General features: G+C 39.6%; 2 protein-coding genes across 4 annotated transcripts in view; one reads left to right on the top strand and one right to left on the bottom strand.

Annotated features, from left to right (window-relative positions):
- PRMT7 (protein arginine methyltransferase 7) overlaps positions 1 to 8,185 on the top strand; it is a 32,769-nt gene extending 24,584 nt beyond the window's left edge. Inside the window, exon 20 of the transcript XR_008579117.1 lies at positions 8,071 to 8,185. The gene's annotated coding sequence lies outside the window, so the exon portion shown is untranslated. The remainder of the gene's footprint in view (positions 1 to 8,070) is intronic.
- A 1,911-nt stretch (positions 8,186 to 10,096) lies between these two features.
- SMPD3 (sphingomyelin phosphodiesterase 3) overlaps positions 10,097 to 22,951 on the bottom strand; it is a 119,209-nt gene continuing 106,354 nt past the window's right edge. For all 3 annotated transcript variants that reach the window (XM_054840524.1, XM_054840525.1, XM_054840526.1), the window contains exons 5-8: positions 20,613 to 20,702; positions 19,208 to 19,271; positions 13,694 to 13,856; positions 10,097 to 12,245 (exon numbers count right to left, since the gene is read on the bottom strand). In XM_054840524.1, coding sequence (XP_054696499.1) covers positions 12,144 to 12,245; positions 13,694 to 13,856; positions 19,208 to 19,271; positions 20,613 to 20,702 — 419 coding nt within the window. In that variant the 3' untranslated portion in view covers positions 10,097 to 12,143. The remainder of the gene's footprint in view (positions 12,246 to 13,693; positions 13,857 to 19,207; positions 19,272 to 20,612; positions 20,703 to 22,951) is intronic.

The raw sequence follows: 22,951 nt of genomic DNA, 5'->3' as shown, positions 1-22,951 counted from the left end.
GCCGGGCGGGCCCTCACCCGTCTGGCCGTGGTGGCCCTTCCCACTAGGCTGTAGCTGGCCTTGCTGCAGCCTTGGTGGGTCTGCACCTCCCAGTGAGCCCTGTTGTTTCCGACATCAAATAAGTTGTGTTGGCACCTGCTTCCAGTCCGCAGGTTTGCATGAGGGAGCAAACTTTGTCCGGCTTAGAGGCCCACTTTGTTTTAGAAGTAATAGTGGGGCTTCAGAAACAAAAGTTTGTGTGTTGAGTATGTCTGTGTGATTTGCAGGCTGAGGAAACCAAGCACACGCATGAGTAATGAACTGGTATGAAAAGAATATTCAAACCATATAATTTTGTCTGCTATTTTGGCATGTGTGTATCCTGGGATGTTGTACCAAGTAGTGAGTAAGCTAAGGACCAAGACGGCGGCTTTAGTATTGAATGTTCATGCCCCTGGTGTTTTAAAACAGTAGCATTTAGGGTCTCTTGCCTCCTCAGCTGATGTTGTTTAAGAGTTTTCCATAGCCAGTTTAAGAGTTCTTATAGCCAGTTTCTGGTGAAGGAAGCCTATGGCCTTTTAGTGGCAAGCTTATGAAGAGGAAGAAAAATGTTTTGAATGTACTTAGCCTCATTCTGTAGAGGTATAAAACAAAAGGCTTAATTTTTTTGTTGTTTTTAGTATCACTGAAATTTAGTTGCTGTTAGGTCTAATTTGCTGTAGAACGTTATTTTTTTCTTCTAGATATGCCTTTACAAATAATAAAATAAGACTAAACGGCTATTTTTCAAGCCATGCTGACTGATGAAAAGGCAAGCAGCATGTAAGGGGTTTTTTGCGGGTTCTGCCCCCCATGTAAGATACCTTTCTGTGTTATGGGTAGCGTTATTAGTTTTATTAGCTTTTCTTGCCCTAGGGGGAAGAACGGAGGGGGCAGCGGGGGACAAAAGGAAAATACTAATTGCAGATGCCAGTTTTGGGTTAAATTTAGTGTTAATTCTGTTGTAATCTGTATAGGCAAGGCTGAAGACTCAAGGGAGGGTTGTTTATGTTAAAATCTAGTCATCCCTGGTTAATTTTAAAATATTTTTTCCCTTATTTTAAAAACAGTCACAGCAGCGTTATCATACCTCCTGTGTTAAGTGACAGGGATTAGCCTCAGCTGCCTCCGTATACATCTATCTCTGTTACTGTGTGTCTCCAGTAGTGTGTTCTCATCCGAGTGATTAAAATGGTAAATCTAGCAGTTTCAGTTCAGAGAGTTTAAGTGATGGTGCCTTAAGCAACCCTGTTGGTATTGCTCCTCATTAAGGCTTGGCCTTGCTTAAAATCGATGGCTATCTCTTTCATGGCTCCAAGCTCCCTTGTGCCCAGTTGACCAGGCAGTGTATTCTGAGAGCAAAGCAGAGGTTTCAGAGGAAACGCAAGCCAGGAACTCTCCCAGAACTAGGCAGACGCTTGCACTTCTCTTCAGTAAAAGGTGTTTCTGCCTACAAAAATGTTTAATTTAAAGTTTATGCTTCTCTTTCAGAAGCATAAAACCAGAACTTTATCAGATGGGACTGATGAGGCATGGGAAAAGTGTGGTAAGATTACAAGAAAGCTACCTCGTGCAGCCTGTGTGTAGTTAGAGAGCACTAATCCTAATTCTCTAGGCATAGCATGCCAAAGGATGAAGATCTTGGTGGAGGCAGCAGGTTAATATATAACAGCCTTGTGTGAAAACTGTGCTAGTATATTGCATTATGATGGCTTATTGTGTATTTTTGTTTTGTATGAAAGTGTCAGGGAAGTTGCATCTCTTCTCCTTCATGTGTTTAATAAATTTATGCGGTTTTTAGATTTTCCTTCCCCCCTTCTTTTTTTGCATAATACTGGCTAATGCTCAACAAAAACTAGCAGTTCCCTCTATGTTGCACAGCAGAATCAATGAACCATAAGGGCAACTTCCATGTTAAATGTTATGTTTTCACCCTCTTTTGCATTATCTTGGCACATAATCTGCACTATACTTCAAAAAAGTCTCCAAAAAGGAAAGAAGGAGGAGAAAAATCTAGGAAAGACTACGTCTTCGTATTTCAGTACAAAACAGGCTTTATGCCTGTTGTGCCAGGATGCTCCATTGCACAGGTTTTATGGGCGTATACCTGACAAAACATTTAATTTATGTGTTTTCTTTTGTGCTTGTTACAGACAGGAATCCCTTCAAGGCCAGTCTCTTACTGTATTCATGTGCAATGCCTGTACTGCTAGGCTATAGTTTGTATTTGATGTTTATAGATCATATGAATGAAACAGTGGGGTAGAGGTATAAGTAGCATTTCCATTCCAAAAGGGGCACCAGCACCTCGGATCATCTAAACAGGTTAGTGTCAGGGTTGTGTTATGGAGAGTTGAACTCCTCTGATTATCTGTTGTCGATATGCTAATATACAGATGCGGTTGGCAGCATGTTCCTTGCTCCACAGTGGCAGTCATCAGGTATCAGCAGGCGCTTTGCAATAAGGATGTGACGTGGCCCTTTTAGGTGCTGTTTAGCTTGTTCTCTTTCTTTGAAGCCTCCCTCGATGGCAGAACATGTCCCCATTTAGAATGCTGCCATTTTTGTATTTGTCACGGTGCCAGTCAGCTGTGTAGTCTGCCTGAAAAAATAAAGGTATTTTCTCACAGGAGATCATCTATTCAGATCAATGCAGTGCCTTATATCCACTGCCAGCTTCCTGCTGCTTTCCTGGATGTTGCTGCCTGTATCCCTTTGCTTACAGGGAGAATATTCCACTTGTGTCTCTGCCTCTAGCTGGGAACTAGATACACTGCTCCATTGTTTACCTCCCCTTAAAAGCTGAGCGCTATGAGTTTTTTGGTTGTGTGTTTTGGTTTTGTGGGTTTTCTTATTTTGAGACAGTCTGTATTTTCATTGCCTGGGTTGGCTGGGCAACATCTAATCAAAAAATTATATTTAAAATAAGATTTAATAAAAAAGTATCTCTACAACAAAAGGCAAGGTGTAGTCATGCTTCTTGGTAACAAAATTAGTCAGCAATGTACATACCGTGGAATGTTTCCCGAATAACTAAAAGTCATTTCAACTTTATTAATGTTCTTAACTTTTTTTTGGTTTTGTTGTTTTTTTCCTTTTTACATGCTCTTGTATCTTTATAGTATGTCAGTAAATCAAGTATCTCCTATTCCTTTTTTTTCCATTCTCCTCTGCTGCTGCCCACGCTTGAAGTACAGTCATCTTACCTAGACCCAGCAGGAGCTATTCATACTTGAAGAGTTTCTGCTAATAAGCGCCAGTTCTGTCCATGTTTAAAACATGAATAAAAATATCAATTATTTTTTAAAAAGAATAAACCGAAGGTCCCAAACAGATAATTATGCTTGCACTTATAAATAATCATTACATAGAAGCAGAAGAAATTCTGTACTTTTCTCCTGTCCTCAAACCAAACACAGGACTGAGTGGGATCATACAGGTTGCTCTGTATAGTCCTTTCCTGTAGTAGGGCTCATGCATATTATCTGGTTTTTAAAATATATTGAACTCTGTTTTAAAAGCAGTGAGGCTTTGGAGAGGAATTTTTGTTTGGTTGGGGTTGTTTTGCATTCTGTTGTGGTCATTGGGAAGCTGGTTTTGAACTTGTCTGGTCTTGTGGTCAGTAACCTCCTTCTAATTATCAGCCCCTGGGAATCCAGGCCTGGACAAGGACCTCTTATACTGGTTACAGAGCCACTGCCCAGTATTTAACCAGACTCAGCATTTCTTTCTGTCAGTATATAATAAATGCTACATTTACAGTTTCTAATTTGCTCGAACATTGGAACACACAGCTGCAGAATGGTGAGGCTGAGGTTTTTGCAGTGAGGTGGAAGGGCACACAAGGTCAGCTGCGGGCAAGAGGGATCTCACCAGCATAAGCACCGTTAGTTCATATATGCCACAGAGTTCCAAGAACACCAATCTAATAATTAATGAAGTAACTACAGCATGAAGTCCTCCTTATGAGCTTATTGTAAGATACAAGACACATTTTGTTAAAAGTCTGAGTTTGCTGTGACTATAAATAGCTTTCTCGGCAAATGTGGAAAAGGGAAATTATATGTAACCAAAGAGTAACAGCAAATAGAATTTAAATACCTGTTTCATAACTGTTATTTTGGGGCTGAGATAATGGACCAGGCTGCATACTGAGAATTAGTTTGTCTTGTGTGATACACCTTTCATTAGAAATATATTTAGCATAGTGCTTGGCACCACGCTAGGCCTAGGATTTCTTTTCAGTTGATGTCTTGCAGACCTTGCAACTGCCTTTTGTTCCTTGATATCCTGAAGGTCCTTACTAACCAATATATAACATTAAATGTTGGCTTTGGTGGAGCTGGTGACAATTTTTAATTGCAGAGAAAGATCTGCCTGTATTTTTCTGGGTATTCCTAATTCTGGATTGGCATTTGAAAGGTATTTTTGAACCTGTTGCAGCCAAACACAAATGTAACAATATTATATCTAGTTAGACTAGAAAAAATAGTGAGGATGTTACCCAAATTATAGCAGAGCCTGGGTGTTCAAGCTAATAATCTTCTGCTAATTTAGAAGTTCATGAACCTCTTTAATGAGAACAAAGGTACCTAATTACATTTGATGTGGAAAGACATCGTCATCCCCTCCTCATGCTCATCTCTTTCCATTCATTGCAGTGGGATCCATTCAGAATATACTGCCGTTGCGTGATTTCAGGTTCTGAACTCCCACGTCGCTTCTTTCAAATACTGAAGTGTTATTTGGAAGCTGCCCGTGCAGGTGCTGTAGCATGCAATGCTATAGTAGCATTGGAAATCACTTCAGTTGCTTTTACTGCATCATCCAGAATCTTAAAATTACAGAAGTTCTTACCATAGTTGCATCCTGAACTCTGTGTGAGTCTTTCCACTAGGCATTTGTGGAATTGCAGCTCTCAGGTTAAATGTGTAGGGTACGTCTCCCCACTTTACAAACACGTTACTAGCCTTTCTACAGGCAGCTCTGTTTCTCTGGTGTAACACTGCAATGTTTTAGCCATCATCCTCCATTTTTGTGTCGTTAAGGCAGAAGGATTTATATCAGTTACTAGCTAATACAGTGTTTAATGTGTGTATCTGTGAGGCAAATTCCATTTTAGCGGGGTGGAAAGCAGTCAGATATCAATATTCAATATACTAATGACAGTATGGCATTCAGGATCCCATTAAGGTCTCCACTGAGCTCATCAGGCTGACGTATCTTGTTGATGGAATTTGGAAGAGTCAAACATTTGCAAATAGGAGTGGGACTTTTAAGGCTTCTGGCTGCTTTGGACACGCTGCCATGACTTGAGGAGCTTTAGCACAGTTTTGCAAAAAAAACCCTGTTGTGACAGATGTAGTTTAACAGTGAATCTCTGGGTTTTTGTTGCAGTGTTTATATAGATAAAGGATATTCTGGCACACCTGGCTCACCAACTGTATTGTGGCACTTGAAGCAGTTTGGAGTTGTTCTGCTGAGTTTGGCTTTGGAGACATCAAATGTTTACTTACAAAAGGCAAGAGAGGGCTTGGCAGTGGGGGAAACTGTGCAAGCGTGTGTTGGTGAGTATGAGATGCTCATGTGGGAAGTGAGGGAAGGTAAAGCATCAGCTTATGGACATTTCCAGGGGGACAGAGTAAGCAGGTGCTGTTTTCTAGGAATTATGCAAATTACAGGAAAGCTAGCTGAAAGCTAGTATGTTAATAGGAACATGGGGAAAATGTCCCTTTATTTTATGTGATTATATTCAATTATCTCATCCTTTAAAGCACACAGGAAGGCTGTAGCATTTTTCTGCTACAGTTAATCTCCTCTTCTGATTTCCATTTGCTGTTTTGATGGTTCTTGGTGCCTAGGAAACATTTGCCTTGGTGATGTAGTGCTGTGTGCTCTATAATAAAGATGGCAGTGACGTAGTCTTCTGCCCCAGAGAGTCTATACATCAGACGGGAAGAGGGGGAGAGGATATAACAAAGGTGAAGGCAGATGAATTGGCTTCACAGGTTGGAAAAGCCTCTATCGGTGTGAGAGGCAATGGTATCAGCATGGGCACTGCGGCATGTGTAGGGCTGAGCACAGCCTTAGCAGCTCATACAATTTGCCATGGTACAAAATGTTCGTCAGACCTATCAAGGAGACTTGGGGGATCAAGGGGGGAGGGAAAGGGAATCAATATACAGCCTAGGTTAAATGTTGAAGGAGATTCCATGATCTTCTTGGGTACCCATACCCAATGTGTAATTATCCTCAGATACTTTTTTTTCTCCTCCCATTTTCTTCTAATCTTACCCATGATTAATGCACACTTCTCCCCATCTTCTCCATGATTAATACGTGCTTCTTCCCATCCACATCTAATGGTCGCAAGGAGCAATTGTTAAATGTGCCATTATGTAAAAGACGATTGTTTTTTTTTCTGCCAGACTTCCTAGCAAGCCCCGTTCACTGATTTCACAAATGTCTGCTTGGAGCCTTCCCTAAATGTCAGGGAAAGTATGGCAGAAAATATGAAGGGCTTACAGATTTAGGAGTGGTGGGTGGGGAATATGGATTAGTCAAAAAACAGTGGTAGAGGGTAAGAGCGTGTCTTTCAAAAGGCCGTGAAAATGTAGTTGAGCAACTTAAATTTGCTGCAACAAGGAGAATTAGTATATCAAAGTATTAGTCAAAGAAAAGGGCTAGAATAATGGTTTCTGCAGCAATCTGAGCAGGAAATTCAGTGGGATAGGGAGGTTTGTATTTTAATAGGTGCTTTGCCAAGAGAATCTGTACACTAGCCAAAGAGGCAGATGGCATTGCAGTTACAGTGCTGACTGACAGGCAGCTGTGGGCATGAGTTCATAATAAACTACGTTACAAGCCCTGGGCCAGAGGGAGCAGGAAGGAGTTACAATTTTCTGTACTTGCTGTTCTTAGTTAAATGTCTGGAAGATGCCAACTGTCCAAGAAATGATTGTGTTTTATCTAACACTTTTACAAAGGACTTTGAGGGCCGTTCAGAAAGACTGAACCAGTAAAGTGGATTCTTTTCTATTGACATTGTTTTGTTAAATTACTGGATTTCTTAAGGACGTAAGTACATGGGTTTGTTTGGGTTTTAAATAAACTTTGGACAGTCTATAGATCAAAACCTGCTCTCAGTTCAGGGATTAGATAACTGTTGAGATGTCAAGATGTACAACTGCAAGGAATTGTTCTTGTGAAGTGGTCTTATATTAAATGCTAGCAGAATGCAACGCAGAGTGGATATCCTCGTAGTTAAAGTGGGGACTTGGCACAAGATGTGGGGTTCAGGTTTGCAGCCTACAGCGGGCACTGTGAATGCTTGTGTGAAGGTTGCACACCCTGAAAACTGAGCAGGTTGTGTCTGTCCAGGGGGATGTCTGAGCAGTAGAGGCCAAGGTGAAGAGTCAGTTAAAAGGAGTCATTTCTTTCACCCTTTATTTTCTGCAGGTTCACTAGAACAGGCATAGCACAGTGAGACCATACTTGACCCACCCACCGGACTGCATCTTAGAGTCAGATTTCTGTTAGTGCCGTCAGACTCCACATCACAAAACCAGAAAAAGTGGACTCCACAGAATCATTGAGCCTTGAAATTTTATTATCTTGTTTGCATCAACCAGTTATTCCTTTCAGCACCAATAAAAGACAAAAAACCCTCCCTATTGTTCAAAATACCGTGGTTTTATCAGGTCTGAGATTGTGGTTTTCTTGCAGGCAAAGAAACCAATGAAAATATTTAAATTTTTATTTTTTTAATACATTTATAACAAAATGTCAGAAGGTGTGTGCTTACCATATAAAAACATTAGGTTCCAGAAGGATACAATACCGAAAAATCATTGAAATAAAAAAGGTTATTCTTATTATAGGATTTCTAAACCTCAGCAATAATACAAGTCTTTAAAAGCATCAAGATTATATTGAAAACAAGATGGCATGGAAAAATGAGACCTTCAGTAACAATTTGACCCCCATTGTAATGGATGATAATACTGGGTTTTTTCAAAGTGCCTGAATTGTATTTCTGTTCTCATCCTATAGTGTCAGGAGGAGGTAAAAATGCTTCATTTCTGAGCTGATGATATGTGCTGACGCTGACGTGCTGCTGTGTGATCCCAGGGAGCTCAGAGACCAAACTGAGGACAGTCAGATCTGCTTAATGTGGACCACCAAACAAAGACAATTAAAAAAAAATTGTAAGTTCCTTAAATCTTACTGTCTTATCCAACAAGTAGGACTGAGGGTCTAGCCAGACTAGCCAAGAGTGCTTCTGGGATAAAACCTTATCGTAATACTAGCACAAGATAGGTAAACTTGTTACACCAGGCAGCTTTCACAAGGGTTTCTCTACAGCAGGCCACACCTCAGCGGGCTGCAGGCTTCTCTTGGAGCCAGTCTGTGGTACAGTTTATAGTAAACATCCAGTTTGTGATGGAGCAAAACTAGCTGGCTGCCACTTGAATTAAACACTTTCACGCAGCATGAAGCTGTACACTAGGCATTACTGCCCTGGTCCTCAGTGGCTGAGCTGTGGTGCAAAGCGGGTGGATCACATATCCCTCAAACAGCGCACAGATTAATGGGATCTCTGTGGGCCTGAGAGGCTAAATGCTGTTTTCTGTAGGTTGTGTTTTTGAAGTGATCTAAATGTAGTAACTTTGTAAGGACCTGACATCCTTGAAACTTCTGGAAGTTCTTAGTTTTTGGCTGTCCTCATTTGTGTCTTTTCACTTGTTCTAGAAGTGCTGTTGTAAAATGCAAACTGAATGTGAGAAACAGAAGATGCTATCTAGCTTTTATAAAAACAGATGACGCTTCATCTACAACATCCCTGTTAAGTGAGAGTTACTAAACCAAGAATAGCGTTACCACCCACTTCTTGAAGATACCTGAAATTCCTGTACAAAGTGGGGTAAGCATAGTAGAGTAAGCCTAACTTAAATTTTTACTAATAAATTGGGACATGCTATCCTTAAGCAAAGTGGGTTTGACATCTGAAAAAGCAATCCAGGGTTTGATTTTTTAAAATTTTTTTTTTTAATGCAAATACTCTATTACATAGTATCTGTCTAAGGCTTGTAATGATTGATATCCTGTTGGTACAGGTGTTGTCTGAATGAGCCTCTGTGAGATAGTATACGGAACTGTAGTAGTGGTGTAGTCAAAACTAATTTTTCTCCAGGATGTTACCCTTGTGGAAAGGAAAGCTTGTTCGTTACAGTTTACCGGTGCATACGTGCTCTGACTCCTGCAAGTGTACCAAGGCATCAGAAGGCACAGGATCAATGCAAAAAAGCAAGGGGCATCTGTACAGTGGTGCCACAATGCTGTACCTCCCAGCATCACTCTCTTGCAAAGTTAGATCCTTAAGACAGTAAATTAGTAAGAACTACCTAGACTGGTTAAATGTATGTGTATTGTTTAAAGAGAACATTTTACAACTATCCATTTCTCGATCACAGAGAAACTAAGAACATCAAAATCTAAAACAGTTTACTTCAAATTTGAAAAATATTTCTCAACGTATCTCAAAAAGTTGACAAAAGTGCCTGGTTTTTAGTCAGCACAAAGCCACAGAACTAATTTAAAAGTAATTTAGACCATGTTAGTTTTACTGTAAATGTAACATTGTTTGGCAGTAGTTTTATGATTATATCCCACACAGCGTCAGATTCAGCTCCTGCAACTGATACTTAGTGAAGTTGATATCAAATTGTAATTTACATTGTTAGGAAAGCTATTAAAAATACTGTACCTTATATTTAATCTTACTACTGAGAAATAGCTGCTGGACAGCACACAAATTGCTACTGATACTGTCTTTTTTTTTTTTAAAAAGGTTAATAAAATACAAGCAAGGTAGAAAATAGGATTAAAAGCATTGTTTCAGGTACAAGTCTTTCTGAATTGGGTGGAGAGATAAGAAACCAGAAAAACACATTGCACGTACGTGCACCCTCTGTATAAAGAGAAACATACAAAGTGGGAAAGTGGTGGTGCACTGGGATAGTACACTAAAGTCTCTGATGCTGTAAACTTGAATTCCTAATTTTATCAAAAAGGGGAATTGAGTCTGGTTCCATTTTTGAGTCCCCATGGGTTATACTTGCAGACTACCCCTTGGTTTGGCACAGTACACTTGTAAGAGGCAGTCTCTGCTGAAGGGATGCCAGGACTGGAAAATGAGGCATAAAACGTGTCAAGAGCAGGTACAGTGGGAGAGTGTGAGCAGTGGCCCACTACCTACTTGGAATTAGCCAATACTGTTAGTCCAGTACTTTTTATGAGTTTCTCTACTTGCAAAATCAGGCTGATCTAAGCAAAAGTTCTGTTTACTGTAGCTGATTAGGCCAGTACCAGAGGCTGTGCAGACTGGGATTTCTAATTTAAATATATTCTGATTTAGCTCAAGCTGATTCCTAGCAGGTGTAACCTAAACCAAAACAAGAGCATCTTCAGGAGTTTGTGGCCAGCATAACTAACAATTTACTTAATGGAGTAAGTATAACTATGAGATTAACTGTTTTTCTTGTTAACACAGGGAATTTGTAATGTAAAAGGAAATAACACTAAAATTGAACAGAAAGTAAGCAGAAGAAACTTAAGTCTCGGTTAAAACGCAAGGGGTCTCGTTGTTCTCACAGCAACACAAACCTTTCTGAATTTAAATCCCTAAAAAAACCCACCAATTCTTGTTATGGACCTGATTCTCAGCTTTTCATTATTTTTGTTAAGGTTACAGAGGCTGGAGTAGGTCAGGTCACAGGGATAAGATGGCAGAGGGGACCCTCCCATTTAAAGAGCTGCAGTGGAAAGAACATATGAATAAGATGGCAGGACTCCTATTAAAGTCTGTGTAACAAATGGAGAATTGTCTCACAGACATAAAGAAACCCTCTGCTCATAGGAAGTAGTTACCCAAGGCTGAGAGTCACAGGTCTATTCTCTAGTAGCCAGCCATGATACACTTTCCCTTTAAGTGTACCGATTCCTTTGGAAAATTGCTAGGTTATCCTGCCTTATCAATCATACGCTGTTCTACACTTTTTCTCCCAAAATGTCACTTAAGTTTATTTTAACTCTATATCTAGCATGCATTTTACAAGCTATTTCCCACTTATTCTTTCTAGCTAAGGCAGAATGTTGGCTCTGGTGTTACCAATGGTACTACAGGAATCTAGTCACTCTACTGTAACATACATATCATCCCATACCATAATTCAGAACTGCCCCACGTATATGGGAAAGAAAGAAAAGACATTACAGGGGAACTATATTTCTTAAGGGAATAAGTTGCACTTTAGAAAGCTAAAGGCCCAATTCTGGAGTCATTATTCAGACAAAACACTTCATAATTTCAGTGGCAACACAGTTGGAATAAGGGTAGAACTGTGTTCTTGAAGTCTTATTTCCAAATCTTTTAAGTGTCCTTAAATCGGACAGGAGGATATTGGTCTGCAGATTGAATAGAGTTATTGTTTGTTTATTTTTAAGGTCTATCTGTAATGACAGAAGGTTTGCCAGTCCCAGAATGCCTTGCTTTGGCTGGTATCTGATTTTTTAACTCACTTCCATTCTGATATTCCCCATGGTATCTTACTGACTATTTTACGTCAGAGTGGCATGCAGTGCGGGCGCATGCTACTGATGCAAGCACGCTACTACAACTTTAACAGGCTAAAAAAAAGAAAAAAAGCTTTAGCTTCTTAGTTATACAAAGAAATGATGCAAAAAACCATTGAGCAGCACTAACTCACAGACTAATTACAAACTAAATTGTGCTATATATTAGTATAAAAACATGTTTTAGTAAGAATGGCACTGGTTCAGAAGGAATTAGGATTTCCATCTTGGTTCCGTTCGGTCCACAGTGAAAGCATTGTAGTACAGGCCTGCCCTGTTGCCTGAGCAACTTGTGACAGTGGCTTTTGGCCACAACCCCTTCCATTTCTTCCCTTTTTATAATTCTCCATTGTTGGTACATTCTGGGAGTAGCCCGGGTCAGGTCTGGTCATCTTTCCTAACGTGGCACCAGAATAGTTCGTTCTTATCCTCTGATATTTTCTTAATATCATTAACGTTTCCCTCTTCTAATCTCTCAAAGCTGGTCAGTTTTAAGGGTCGTCATCTCCTGTAGACACCATGAGACGCATTGCTACTGGTAGGTGGTCTGTCAAGCCTGCTAACTGGGTAATAAAGCTGAACTCTTCCACTTCCTGCAGAAGGAAAACAAAAGTAAGAAAGAAGGAATCTGAAAACTGATCTGTTGTACCACACACCAGGACTCAGCTTTTATGCCTCTTTTTAGTTTACTTTGAACTACTTTACTGTATTAGCAGATGCATGGGACCAGTCTAGCTTGGCTGGGCTAATGGTGAACTATCTGCCATACCATGCCAGAGCATGTCAGTGTGGCGCAGCTGATGAGGTGAACCATTTATACAACACACAGTTGAATTAGGCTGGATGAAATCTGTTGTACTTTTCTTTCTACTTACAGTAACATCTGTGTTGCTCCAGACAGACTTATCTGTAGTGCTGCAATAGGTAATCCATGTGTGAAGGAGGCATTCGCCTGGGAGGAGGTGGTGGTTGTACTGTGTGAGATATGGCATGCAGCATAAAAGGAGGTGTGTCCTCATTAGATTGAGGTGTTAAACTTTTTGTGGGAACTTAAGGTGATCAAGAACGCTGCTCCTCATGTCTCTGAATTCCAGCCTTTGTTCTGGCAACGTTTCATAAGAACAACTTAAAAGTTCTGCAGGAAATACTGTGTGCTTCCCAGCTTCTGAAAGCTGGATGGAGCAGCCTTAATGCTCACTGGATACAATGTAGTTGTCCCCTCCTAGGGCCCGGTACTTACTTACTTTACTAGTACTTTGGGAATTGCTTGCAGGAAGCATAGATATTTTAGTTTTCTTTATGCTGCCAGCATGAGCCTTAATCAAAGACCTAATCTAGGTAAAAACTATCAAAATACTGGTTTTGTTGCTGTTTGTGCAAAATGCAAGATGGGTTTACTATACAGATGCACCATGGACATTTGTGCATCTGAAACAGGAAGCCTTAAAAGAATTTATCTGCTAAGCTGCTGCATCTACAGATCGAGGTATGTGCTAAGCTATGCGGAACTGCTCTATTGCCTGCTCTTCTGCAGCAACTGCAATGGTGTGTGGTAAGTAAGTGTGAGCTAGTTTCTCATTTTCATCATGGAATTCTGTATAAGGCGATGTCCTACACCAGGAAACAATGCACTACAGATTTTAATTCTGGTTAGCCCGTATCAACTTTTGCCTGCATATCACAGACTTGTAACTTAGGTAGGTTTTCATAGGCATAATAAAAGCATATCCAGACATTTGAAATGGACTAAAAATTCAGACTGCTGGCATGGAAAGCATCAGTCAAAACACTCTGGCAAAAGTTTAAAGAACGGAAACAAGGTTTGTTGTTTGTTTTTGAAGAGCAGTGTATATACCAGTCTTGCTATCAGAATCCCTGATTTATTTATGTAATAGGTTTACAAACTGGGTACTTGTGTGCAAAAATAGAATATAACAAAGCAGCAGGTTCTCCTTGGAGTATGAATTTGAACCCAAGCAGAATGGGCTGCAGTGCCATCCAGACAAGTTTGTTTTGTGAGTTTTGGCGCTATGAAACTCACCACTTTCCATTCCAGGTAGAGACCTTCTTCTGTATAGAGCATATAGTCAATCCTCCTCCCGTTTCCTTTCAGTGATGCCTTCCTCCCCTTTTGACTGGAACTGTGGTTCTTGCTGGTGGGATAGACTAAGTATCCTTTCCTTCCTTCTTCACTTTCCAGCACCCTATTTCATTAAAAAACAAAACAAGTGCTTTAAATGTTTGCTCGTTCTGTCCCTTCGTGCATTATGCTAGATGCTCTCCAAATCCCCAATAAGGGTAATGCCTGTCCAAAAGGACTGTTAAACTTGTAAAGCATGTATTCTTCCAAATGTGTTTTCCCATATGAGGCTGTACTAACTGCTGACAGTGCTCTTAAAGCCTCATGGCAGGTTTGGCATCACAGGTGCAGTACAGTGGGCCTGTGGACCTACCCTTGTAGCCAGGAGAAGAGACATCTGAGAGGAGGACCTTGCCTGCTTGCTGTCTGTAGTATGTTGCAGCCCACAGCCCCTCAGTGTTGCTGAATCTAGCCGAGGAGGAAACTGTTTCATGGATTGCTTTAGAACAAACCTGAGTACTTTGATACAAACATCTCCATTCTGATAAGAGCAACTCCTTTTGAAATTAAGACAACCAGCTTTACAGACAGGGTATGAGTGAGGTTTTCAGGAGCATGCATTTGGGCATGTAGTAGTTGGTTTTGAGCAAGCCTCTGCATCAGATTACTGTGTCTCGGACCCCAAGCTCTTACTTGACTAGTAACGACAGCCTCGTTTATTTGATTCCTGTATGTGAGATTCTTCAAACTCCTCTACAGAGATGGACTTAATTAGTGGGTGTGTTAGTACTGCCCCCATCTTGCACAGAGATTACCCAGCCCAATGCTATATACAGAAGCGGTCAAAATTAAGAATCTCCCATTAAAATTTTTAGTTTGAGTGTTTAAACCTTAAAAATAGATTTTATATAGAAGACTATTAAGGCCCCAAGCACCTTGATCTAACTTCGAAGTTAGCCCTGCTTTGAACATCATTTTGGACTAGATAATCCACAAAGGTCCCTGTCACTCTATTTTTACAATAATTGTACATTACTGTGCTGTTTTGCTGTTGTGTTGGATTTAAAAGGAAACTTTACCTTGTATTCTGCTTAAAAGATCCACCAAAGAAGCGCTAAAGGCAACACACACAACTGTGCATGCACAAGCAGGAGCTGCACGTGGTAACTACATGTGTGGGGGTACTATGCAGACAGTTAACAGCAAGTACAATCACAGTTGTTTTGCATGATAACTGTGTGAGAGAGGGACAGCTTAGGTTGTGGTTTTGCTATCTGGCTCAAAACACAGAAACAAACTACTTTCAAAACCACCTCTGAAAATCATTTTCCTTTACTTACCTGCCAAAACCTGAGCTCAAGGTTCTGTGGTTTCCCTTGTAAGAGTTGATTACGCCATTAAGCTACATCATCAACTGTCGCAGGAGAAACACTGAGCCATGAACTTGGGTCCTAGCAGGTACAAAGCCTTTAATTTCACCTTGGAAAAAAATAAGATATTTTTGATCACCCAGTTTTTAAGTCTTGACTTTGGATGGGTTTAGGATTTTTTTTTATGCATGCATGTGAGAGTACAGAACGAAGGAAAAACAAGAGACAAACACCAGACTCTTGTGATGTGTGTTAATGTTTGAGATTCAGATGGTTCCTTTGTTAAATTTTGTCTCTTTGGAAGGATCTGAATGGAGGCAGAGAGGACACAGCATTTGCTACAGTTGTTTAGGTCTCATTAGTGTTATAATCTGTAAGTTTGGGTCAGTTGGTACATACAAGAAGTCCTTGATGTGCCTTCAAAAGATAACAGTGACAAAATTATGGTCGTACAGTTACTTAATCAGAATTCTTCTTTACCCCCTGTGGACTCAGTGAGGTATTGAAGGTTCTTAGAGTTTATTGTAACCAGTTTATAAAAGTAAGCTTCCTTTTATGTATTACTCAGTTTTAGACTGTCATCTAATAACTCGTGTTAAATTAGCTTACTGTCTACACCCCATTTGCAAGCTGATTCTACAAAGAGCTACTGCAAGTGGTTCACTTCCTGAAATTCTTTTTCTAGGTTCAAGAAAGCAAGCTCTTTGATGGAACTGACCTCTTTCAAAAATGATATTTATATTTGGCAAAGCTAATTACGTGACGAAGTAGAAGAAACTGCTGATTAGCCCTGCAGTACTACTGCAAAAAAAAAAAAATCTTATTTGCATTAATTTAAAAGATGAATTTGGTTTAGCTTCAATTATGTCCTTTTAAAAGTCTTTGAATGCTGGGTATTCACTTGACCTGCACAACTGCTTGTGGAAGGGAAATGTTAATTTCAAATACATGAGGAAAACAAATTGAAATGCGCATGCGTCTGCTTCGGACTAAAACCTGTACCACTTTATAGGCAATGGTTTGCTAACAGTTAAACTAATAATTTAAGTGAACATAACTACTTATGACAGAGTTGCACAACTAAACCTGAATTTTGTCAGAATAATTGTCTTAATTCATAGGATGCAAAGAAAGGGAGGATAAAAAGTAACTGGAACTTTGTTTTTCCTTGAAAGATTTTCAGTCCCAAATAACTCCAAGGTTTAAGTATGGAAATTCTGTCACGCAGCTCTCTGGCGGATGGTTTGTTTGTAGTGCTGACCGTAGCTGCAATGAATAAAGCAGCATGAAGAGCAGTATGTATAAGGGCGCCATAAAGCAAGCCTTACTCCCTCATCATAAAGCTCAAGGGACCATCTCTCATTCAAGTGAGAAGCACCTGAGTGAAGGGACACTTACTGGTGGTGCAGCCCATCGCCTAGAATTGTGAGTCACTGTCCAGCAGTGAAAACTGGCAGTCGTAGAGTCTGGAAAAAATTGCATTTAAATCTTGTTTCTTTGCTGTGCTGTAATGTGCTCTCCTGTGCCAGACTACTCGGGGTTTACAGACAAAAATGGGCTTAGCTTATTCCAGTGCTTTGCTTGAAGGTGACAATCATCTTTGAGATTATTTGTGTGCATTTCATGAAGCTGTTCTGAGCAGAAGCTTGTGTGGCTTCCAGCACTATGGCAGTGTCCAGATTGTTACACGTAGCTTACTAATTGTTCTATAATTATAAATTATTTGTACAAAGTATGTTCTAGTCTGATGTTTTACGTATGCTGTACTTAACATGAAAGAGATATTTATGAGTAGTTGTTCTGCTGCTTTTATCACCTAATTAGTTTAGTAATGTGAACTACTTCATTTTATTTATAAATGGAGAAGGGTGCTGATGAAGAAGTAATTCTCAGGATAGCTTACACTGCCACTTTAAATGTCTGTAAAGCTTGATCAAGGTTTATTATTTAAAAGAAGAGAATGGATCAATTTTAAGCTGTACTCTGTTTTGCTGTGTATATGAAGGATACTTGTTAGTTAAACAGTGCTCCACAGCTGCTGTGCTGTTGATAGTGTCTAGGTACTTCATTGATACATGTTAGGAAAGACACTTATAAAAATGTTTTCAATGTCTTTAAAGTCCAGAAGATTCCATTAATGTCTTTAAATTTTACTGAATTTATTGGTAATTTTTATGTTTACTAGTCCCTCACAGAGATAGATGTGAGGACAGGCTCTCTTGGCCTCTCATGGAAGTGACAGTTTCTCTAATACATAGGCATGTCTACATAATGTACAGATGCAGATCCCTGTTTGCCTGCAGATCTGTGTAAAAAGCTAGTGGAAAGTCCTGTCTAATACAGGGGGGTTTCATCAGTTTAAGAGAATTACAATGTATTGCAGAAAACTGAAAGCCACTTTAGTAGGCAAAAAGTCTTGCATGTATATTCTGTTAACCAACATTCAAGAATATTTTCCAGTTACACTGAGGTGCTGTACATACACATAGGTAGCAGAAGTAATGCTCTTAAATCTTTATTGATCATTTGATGGCTCTTTATCTATCAGTTATGTATTTGTCAGTGGAATTTAACTGCTGAATACAAGTAACGCTTCAGGGAATAAAACAAGATACTCCAAAAATAATTTGGTGACAGATTGTCACAAAAGACTGCTTGAAAACATGGGGTGAGGTTGTGTTTGGTTTGGTTTTTTGGTTTAGGTTTTTTGGGTTTTTTTTTTACAGTTTTGGAAGCGTAAAAGAGAACGCAAATGCAAATCTATATGTGGGCATAACAAAGTCGATTTTAGGGCCAAATTACCTTACTTTTGCTTTCCAGAGATCCCTTCACATGAACCAAATTCATGTTTCCAACACGTGAAGAGAAATGCCTGGAAATTTTGCAAGGTTTTGAATGTGTGAAGCATGACTTGTGTAACAAATCCTTATTTTGAATATAAAGTAACCCCAGACCTTATGTCTAGAAGTCAATTTCTTTGTTCAAAACTCATACAAAGAAGACCTCAAGAGGTAGCCTCACCTAATACATTCAACTAAGTGTCCATCTATATATGTACTGTACCCAGTGAGTAAAAATGCCAGCGGTTTATACTGTGCCTATATAATGTACCATTTCCATTATGGGTGTTAACTGAAGCATCTGCACAGACTCATTGATTCAAATAACATCACCTCTTTAGTATATTTTGGTACTGAACAGCTAAAACATCTTTCATAGTTAGTCATGATAATATATTTAGTCCATTAAACTTGCCTTCAAGGTAGAGAAGGTACAAAAGGATTATCATCACATTCATTAAATGCTGCTCTAAAATGTACAAAGCTTATTCATATCTCTCCCCTGGCATATTATTTAACAAACAGTACAGGTAATCAAGAAATTTATCTTAAGACTTCTGCAAATTAAGCTGGTTTGGTTTGTTGTTTGTTGTTTTTAAATTCTCACAAGTCCACTATCTCAGACCAAAAGATACCTGTTTCTTAATATCAAACGCTCATTAAAAGTAATGCTGCACTAGTATCACTGGTAGATATTAAGCCATATTCCTAGTTATGTCTGATGTGCTATTTAACTCCTTTCTATATTTGTGAGCTTGCTTTTTTAGGTGTATCAGATTCTGCAAGCCTTCTAGAATGGGTGGTTAGTTGTTGGGTTGGCAGTGATGTTTTAAACTTGATGGGTTTTTTATTAGAGGAAAACTCCATTTCCTTTTGTTGCTGTCCTTTACCGTGCTGTGACCACAGAACTGGCTGCCTGTATAAAGACTTTCAGAGAAGCTGTCCACGTGCCCTTTTCTGCAGTGCTCGGAGTTTCTTGTCCTATGGGCCTGTCCAGGTAGGACCAACTTGATACATAAAAACACTGACTGCAGTTGCTCTCATCTTTTCACCCATTGAAACCAATTCTGTTAGACTCTGAGAAGCAGCTACTTCTCCTTCTCTTTTTTTCCTCTTCCCCAAGTACCCCTGAGTAAAAAAAAGTTACGTTTGTTTTTTTACAGTCCATGAAACACCCCTCAATTTGTGCAATGTTAAATAGCAAGCAACAAACTGGCTTTTTAAGGAATTGTCTGAAGTATGTGGGAGGATTAGGAATTGCATACTTCTGTAGGTTATCTGGAGTGCACACTTCATCATCATATAATCCTTCAGGATCCAACAAGGTACCTGCGAACAGAAAGGGAGATGTGACTGTCCCAGCGTACCTGCTGTGATGTCCTCTCAGGAAGCCCCAGAGGCGCAGGTTTGTGAAGACAGCATCCACGTGGGGGAGAGGGGACCACTCTGAGAGTGCCTTGTGTTTGCTTCTGAGCACAAGTCACAGCCCTACATAGCAGTTAGTTACACTTTTGACAGTGACTGCATCTCACACCTGACTGAAGGATGCTTTTAGTCTGATTCTTTATTTTCAGAATAAATATAGGAAAACAATTTCTTGTAACAGTGAGGATGGGGATACTTGGCCTTAGTACCTCAGCTTTTGTTTTGCTGTTTCCCTCCATACATCTGTTCCATTTTAACTACAGCATAGTCTCTGCCTAAGCCTCTTATGTTTTCCTGGCAGACATTCCAATCATAACTTGACCTTCACTATTTTCTGCTGCTTCCTGTACTCCGTATGCTTAGTTTCTTGTTCCTTATAATCATTCTTGCACCAACGTCTCTTCCCTGCATCCCACTTTCAATCTATACGCACAAGAGATTAGCAAAAGTTCGTAGGTTCTAGTGGCAGCGAACTGACCTGTTTGTTACCTACGGTCTAGATGAGCAGCCTTTCCCTAGTCTTTACAAGCAGCTCCTCTATCCAGACCTCCCTACTGCCTGCTACCTTTCAAAATGTTGCCTCCAGTTTCTCAGCGTCAATGTCTCTGAAATTTTTTTTTCCTGCTACCACAGAGTAAAGCCACGTTATTAAACAGTTCCACATTCTTACCTTTAGTATCTTCACAGTCATAATTGCTTCTCTAGAGAAAGTCTAATTCCTGATCTAAAACTTCACCAAGTTCAACTGAGATTCACCAAGTATGAATATCTCTGAGTTCCATGAAATCTTATAAAAGATGAACACCACAAGTTCATTGTGTTGTTGAATTGCTTTGTTACATCCTCACTTACAGGATTTATAGAACATCAGATGGAACATTCTGATCAAAAGCTGCAGGCTTTCACTGCATGCAGAAAGTACAGAAACAATAATTTGGCTTTCCTCCCTCCTGCCCCCTCCCCCCAAAGCAATCTAGAGATTATTTTAAAAGTAGAATAGGTGTGGGAAGGCATTCAGGTAGCTTGATGCATAAGTTCTAGAATGTGGACTGACATTTGAGATTTCTGGTTATAATTCAACAAGACACTGCTAAGGTTTATGAAATATATGTTACAGAAATACTCCTTGTAAATATTTGGTCTCCACCAAATTTTTACTGCCAGGTAGCTGAAGTACTTGCTGCTTACAGATGTCACGTGAGAGAGAAGTAAATGTTGCAGACTGATAGCTAGAGAAGGTCTTACCAATTGCCCATGGTTTATCCTCCCCAGGACCAATTCGACACGGGTCTTTGTAGTGTGTAAACAGAGAATGCTGTTGCTCCAGCTTGTCCTCTGCAGAGAAAGAACAAGTCCAAGAAAAGGCGCATCAGCTCATCAGCTACGTGTTGTAAACCTTTGGGCAACTGTGTGTTCTGCCACAACACAGAAGGCAAGTCCTCCCTCCTACTCGGTGTACATATATACAGGGTGGCTTTGAACCAGTTCAGTAGCAGCTTTACTGCACAGCACTATCTTGTCTTGATCAGAAATTTCCACAAATGTTTGCTAATAACAGTGCTTTCCTACAAAGTCTTTCTATGAAAGACATTTTTTGGTAGTTTCCAGTTGTAAACTAAAGGTTTTCCAAGTTATTTCCTTACCCTGCCATTGACATTGCATTGCTTACACCAGTACAAAACCTTTGTTGAGATAGATCGCACAATGGAGAATTGGACTGACTTCACACTGGCAATGTAAACGGCTGTGCATGGGTGTGTATACACATCTCAGTAAGTTTGAAGATAAAAGCTTGTGCTTTTATTTGCTTCAGAGGAGTTCACTGAAGGAATGTTTTCCAAGCTCTAATAGATAAAAGAAAGGACAAGCAATTGATAATTTGCTTGGGATATTATCTACAGTATTAAAGCCATTCTAAGCATAATCAGCATGACCTATCAACTTTAAAGTAATTTCTTCCTAATAGCTACTGTGCTTCTTGCATTTAAAGCATACAGTGCATTGAGGATTATTCAGTAAGATATCCTACAAAAATGTATACATCAATTTCAGACACTGAACAAATAAATAAGCAAGTTCTAGTTCTGTGCATGCTGTTTAACATAGCAATCATTATACCTGGGAAACAAGCACAACCAGAACTTGAAAATACCAGCTGCCACAATTCCATTTTTGTTGAATGGCAAAGAAACTGGCAACAGCTCCTGATAACTTACTTTCTTGCAAGACTTACACCTTTTACAAGGTTAAAACTTCTTAGCAACACTTGAAGGCTCTCTGTTCAACGGAATATTCACCTGTGTTTGGAGCTGCTGCTGTAACGTATTTGTCACTGTCTATTGCCAAGACAACAGAATACGTAAGTATGCATGAAAATGGATTCCTCTAAAGTCAGAAACAAAACTTTACACTGTGAGCTGTGTATCTCACAGACTGTAGGAATCACATTAGATCTCCTTGTGTAACATGCTGTTCTTGCCAAGTGAGGAAGCTGTTGACCTCTCCCTATTAAGAGGGAAGCAGAACACAAACATGCAGTACAGTAGTGCTGTGTTCATAGCTGTAGGCACTTTTGCCATTTGGTTATTAATACTCGTTAATACAGCTGACTCTCCTTCAGCTCCTGCATCCACACCAGCTGATGTGTCTCACCACATCTGTCTAGCTTCCCCCACCTCCCCTGTGCAAGCTAGCTCTTGATCTTGAGAACATCCTCATAGTTGCAGGGAGATTGGAAAGTGAATTTGCTGGGGTATCCTGGAGTTGTGGCAGAAGATCGGAGCCTCCCTAAGATTTGCCTGGTGTGCAATGCAGAGAATTGCTCTTCCTGTCTGAACAGCCAATTGGTTTGTTTCCTGTTTATGGAAAAGTAAAAGATGAATTCTGAGCAACTGTTCATTTCTCCAAGTTTTCCCTTGTCATATGCCTAAAAAATATCCCAGAAAACCAAGATGGATTAAAATTTTGTCATGATTAATTTGCAACTGTAGCACTGACAGTGACAAGTGAGAGCTGGTGAGGCAAATTTAACCCATCTGACTGGAAGACTTTATCTTATGCTAAAACATTTAAAAACATAATGGACTTTTACACAAGTCAGTTCAAAGCAACCTGACAGTAAGTTACTTTCTAATAATGCTACCACTAAGTGTGAATTCACTGTATGAATGTTGTCATAATGTTCTCTAAAGCTGGAGGGGAAAACTGAGCTGCAGAAAATTTGTCATAAGCATAACTCATGGACCTAGAGATCTTTGAAAACTGTACTGTCAATACATCTAAGAATAGAACCTTGATATTCACTGAAACATTAATTACTTGCCGTATCAGTCTGTGGAGTGGGAAAGAATACAGAAAATCATATACAGAATTACAGGAAGCTGATTACTGCTTTTAAAAAAAAATAATCTTAAGATGTTCAATTCTCTGTAATGCTAACAAATATCCCTAAAAGAATGAGTGATGTAAAAATGGAGAAAACTTTAAAACATTGCATTAATCTTCCTTAGTGCATAAGGAAAGAAAGCAATCTAAAAATAAAAAATGAAATAGCCAGCTTAAATTCAGTTTCCAGGCTGACTGAA

This window comes from Grus americana, chromosome 13, assembly GCF_028858705.1.
Source record: "Grus americana isolate bGruAme1 chromosome 13, bGruAme1.mat, whole genome shotgun sequence".
In the NCBI taxonomy this organism is placed as follows: Eukaryota; Metazoa; Chordata; class Aves; order Gruiformes; family Gruidae; genus Grus; species Grus americana.
This window is presented reverse-complemented; position numbering and strand designations above follow the sequence as displayed.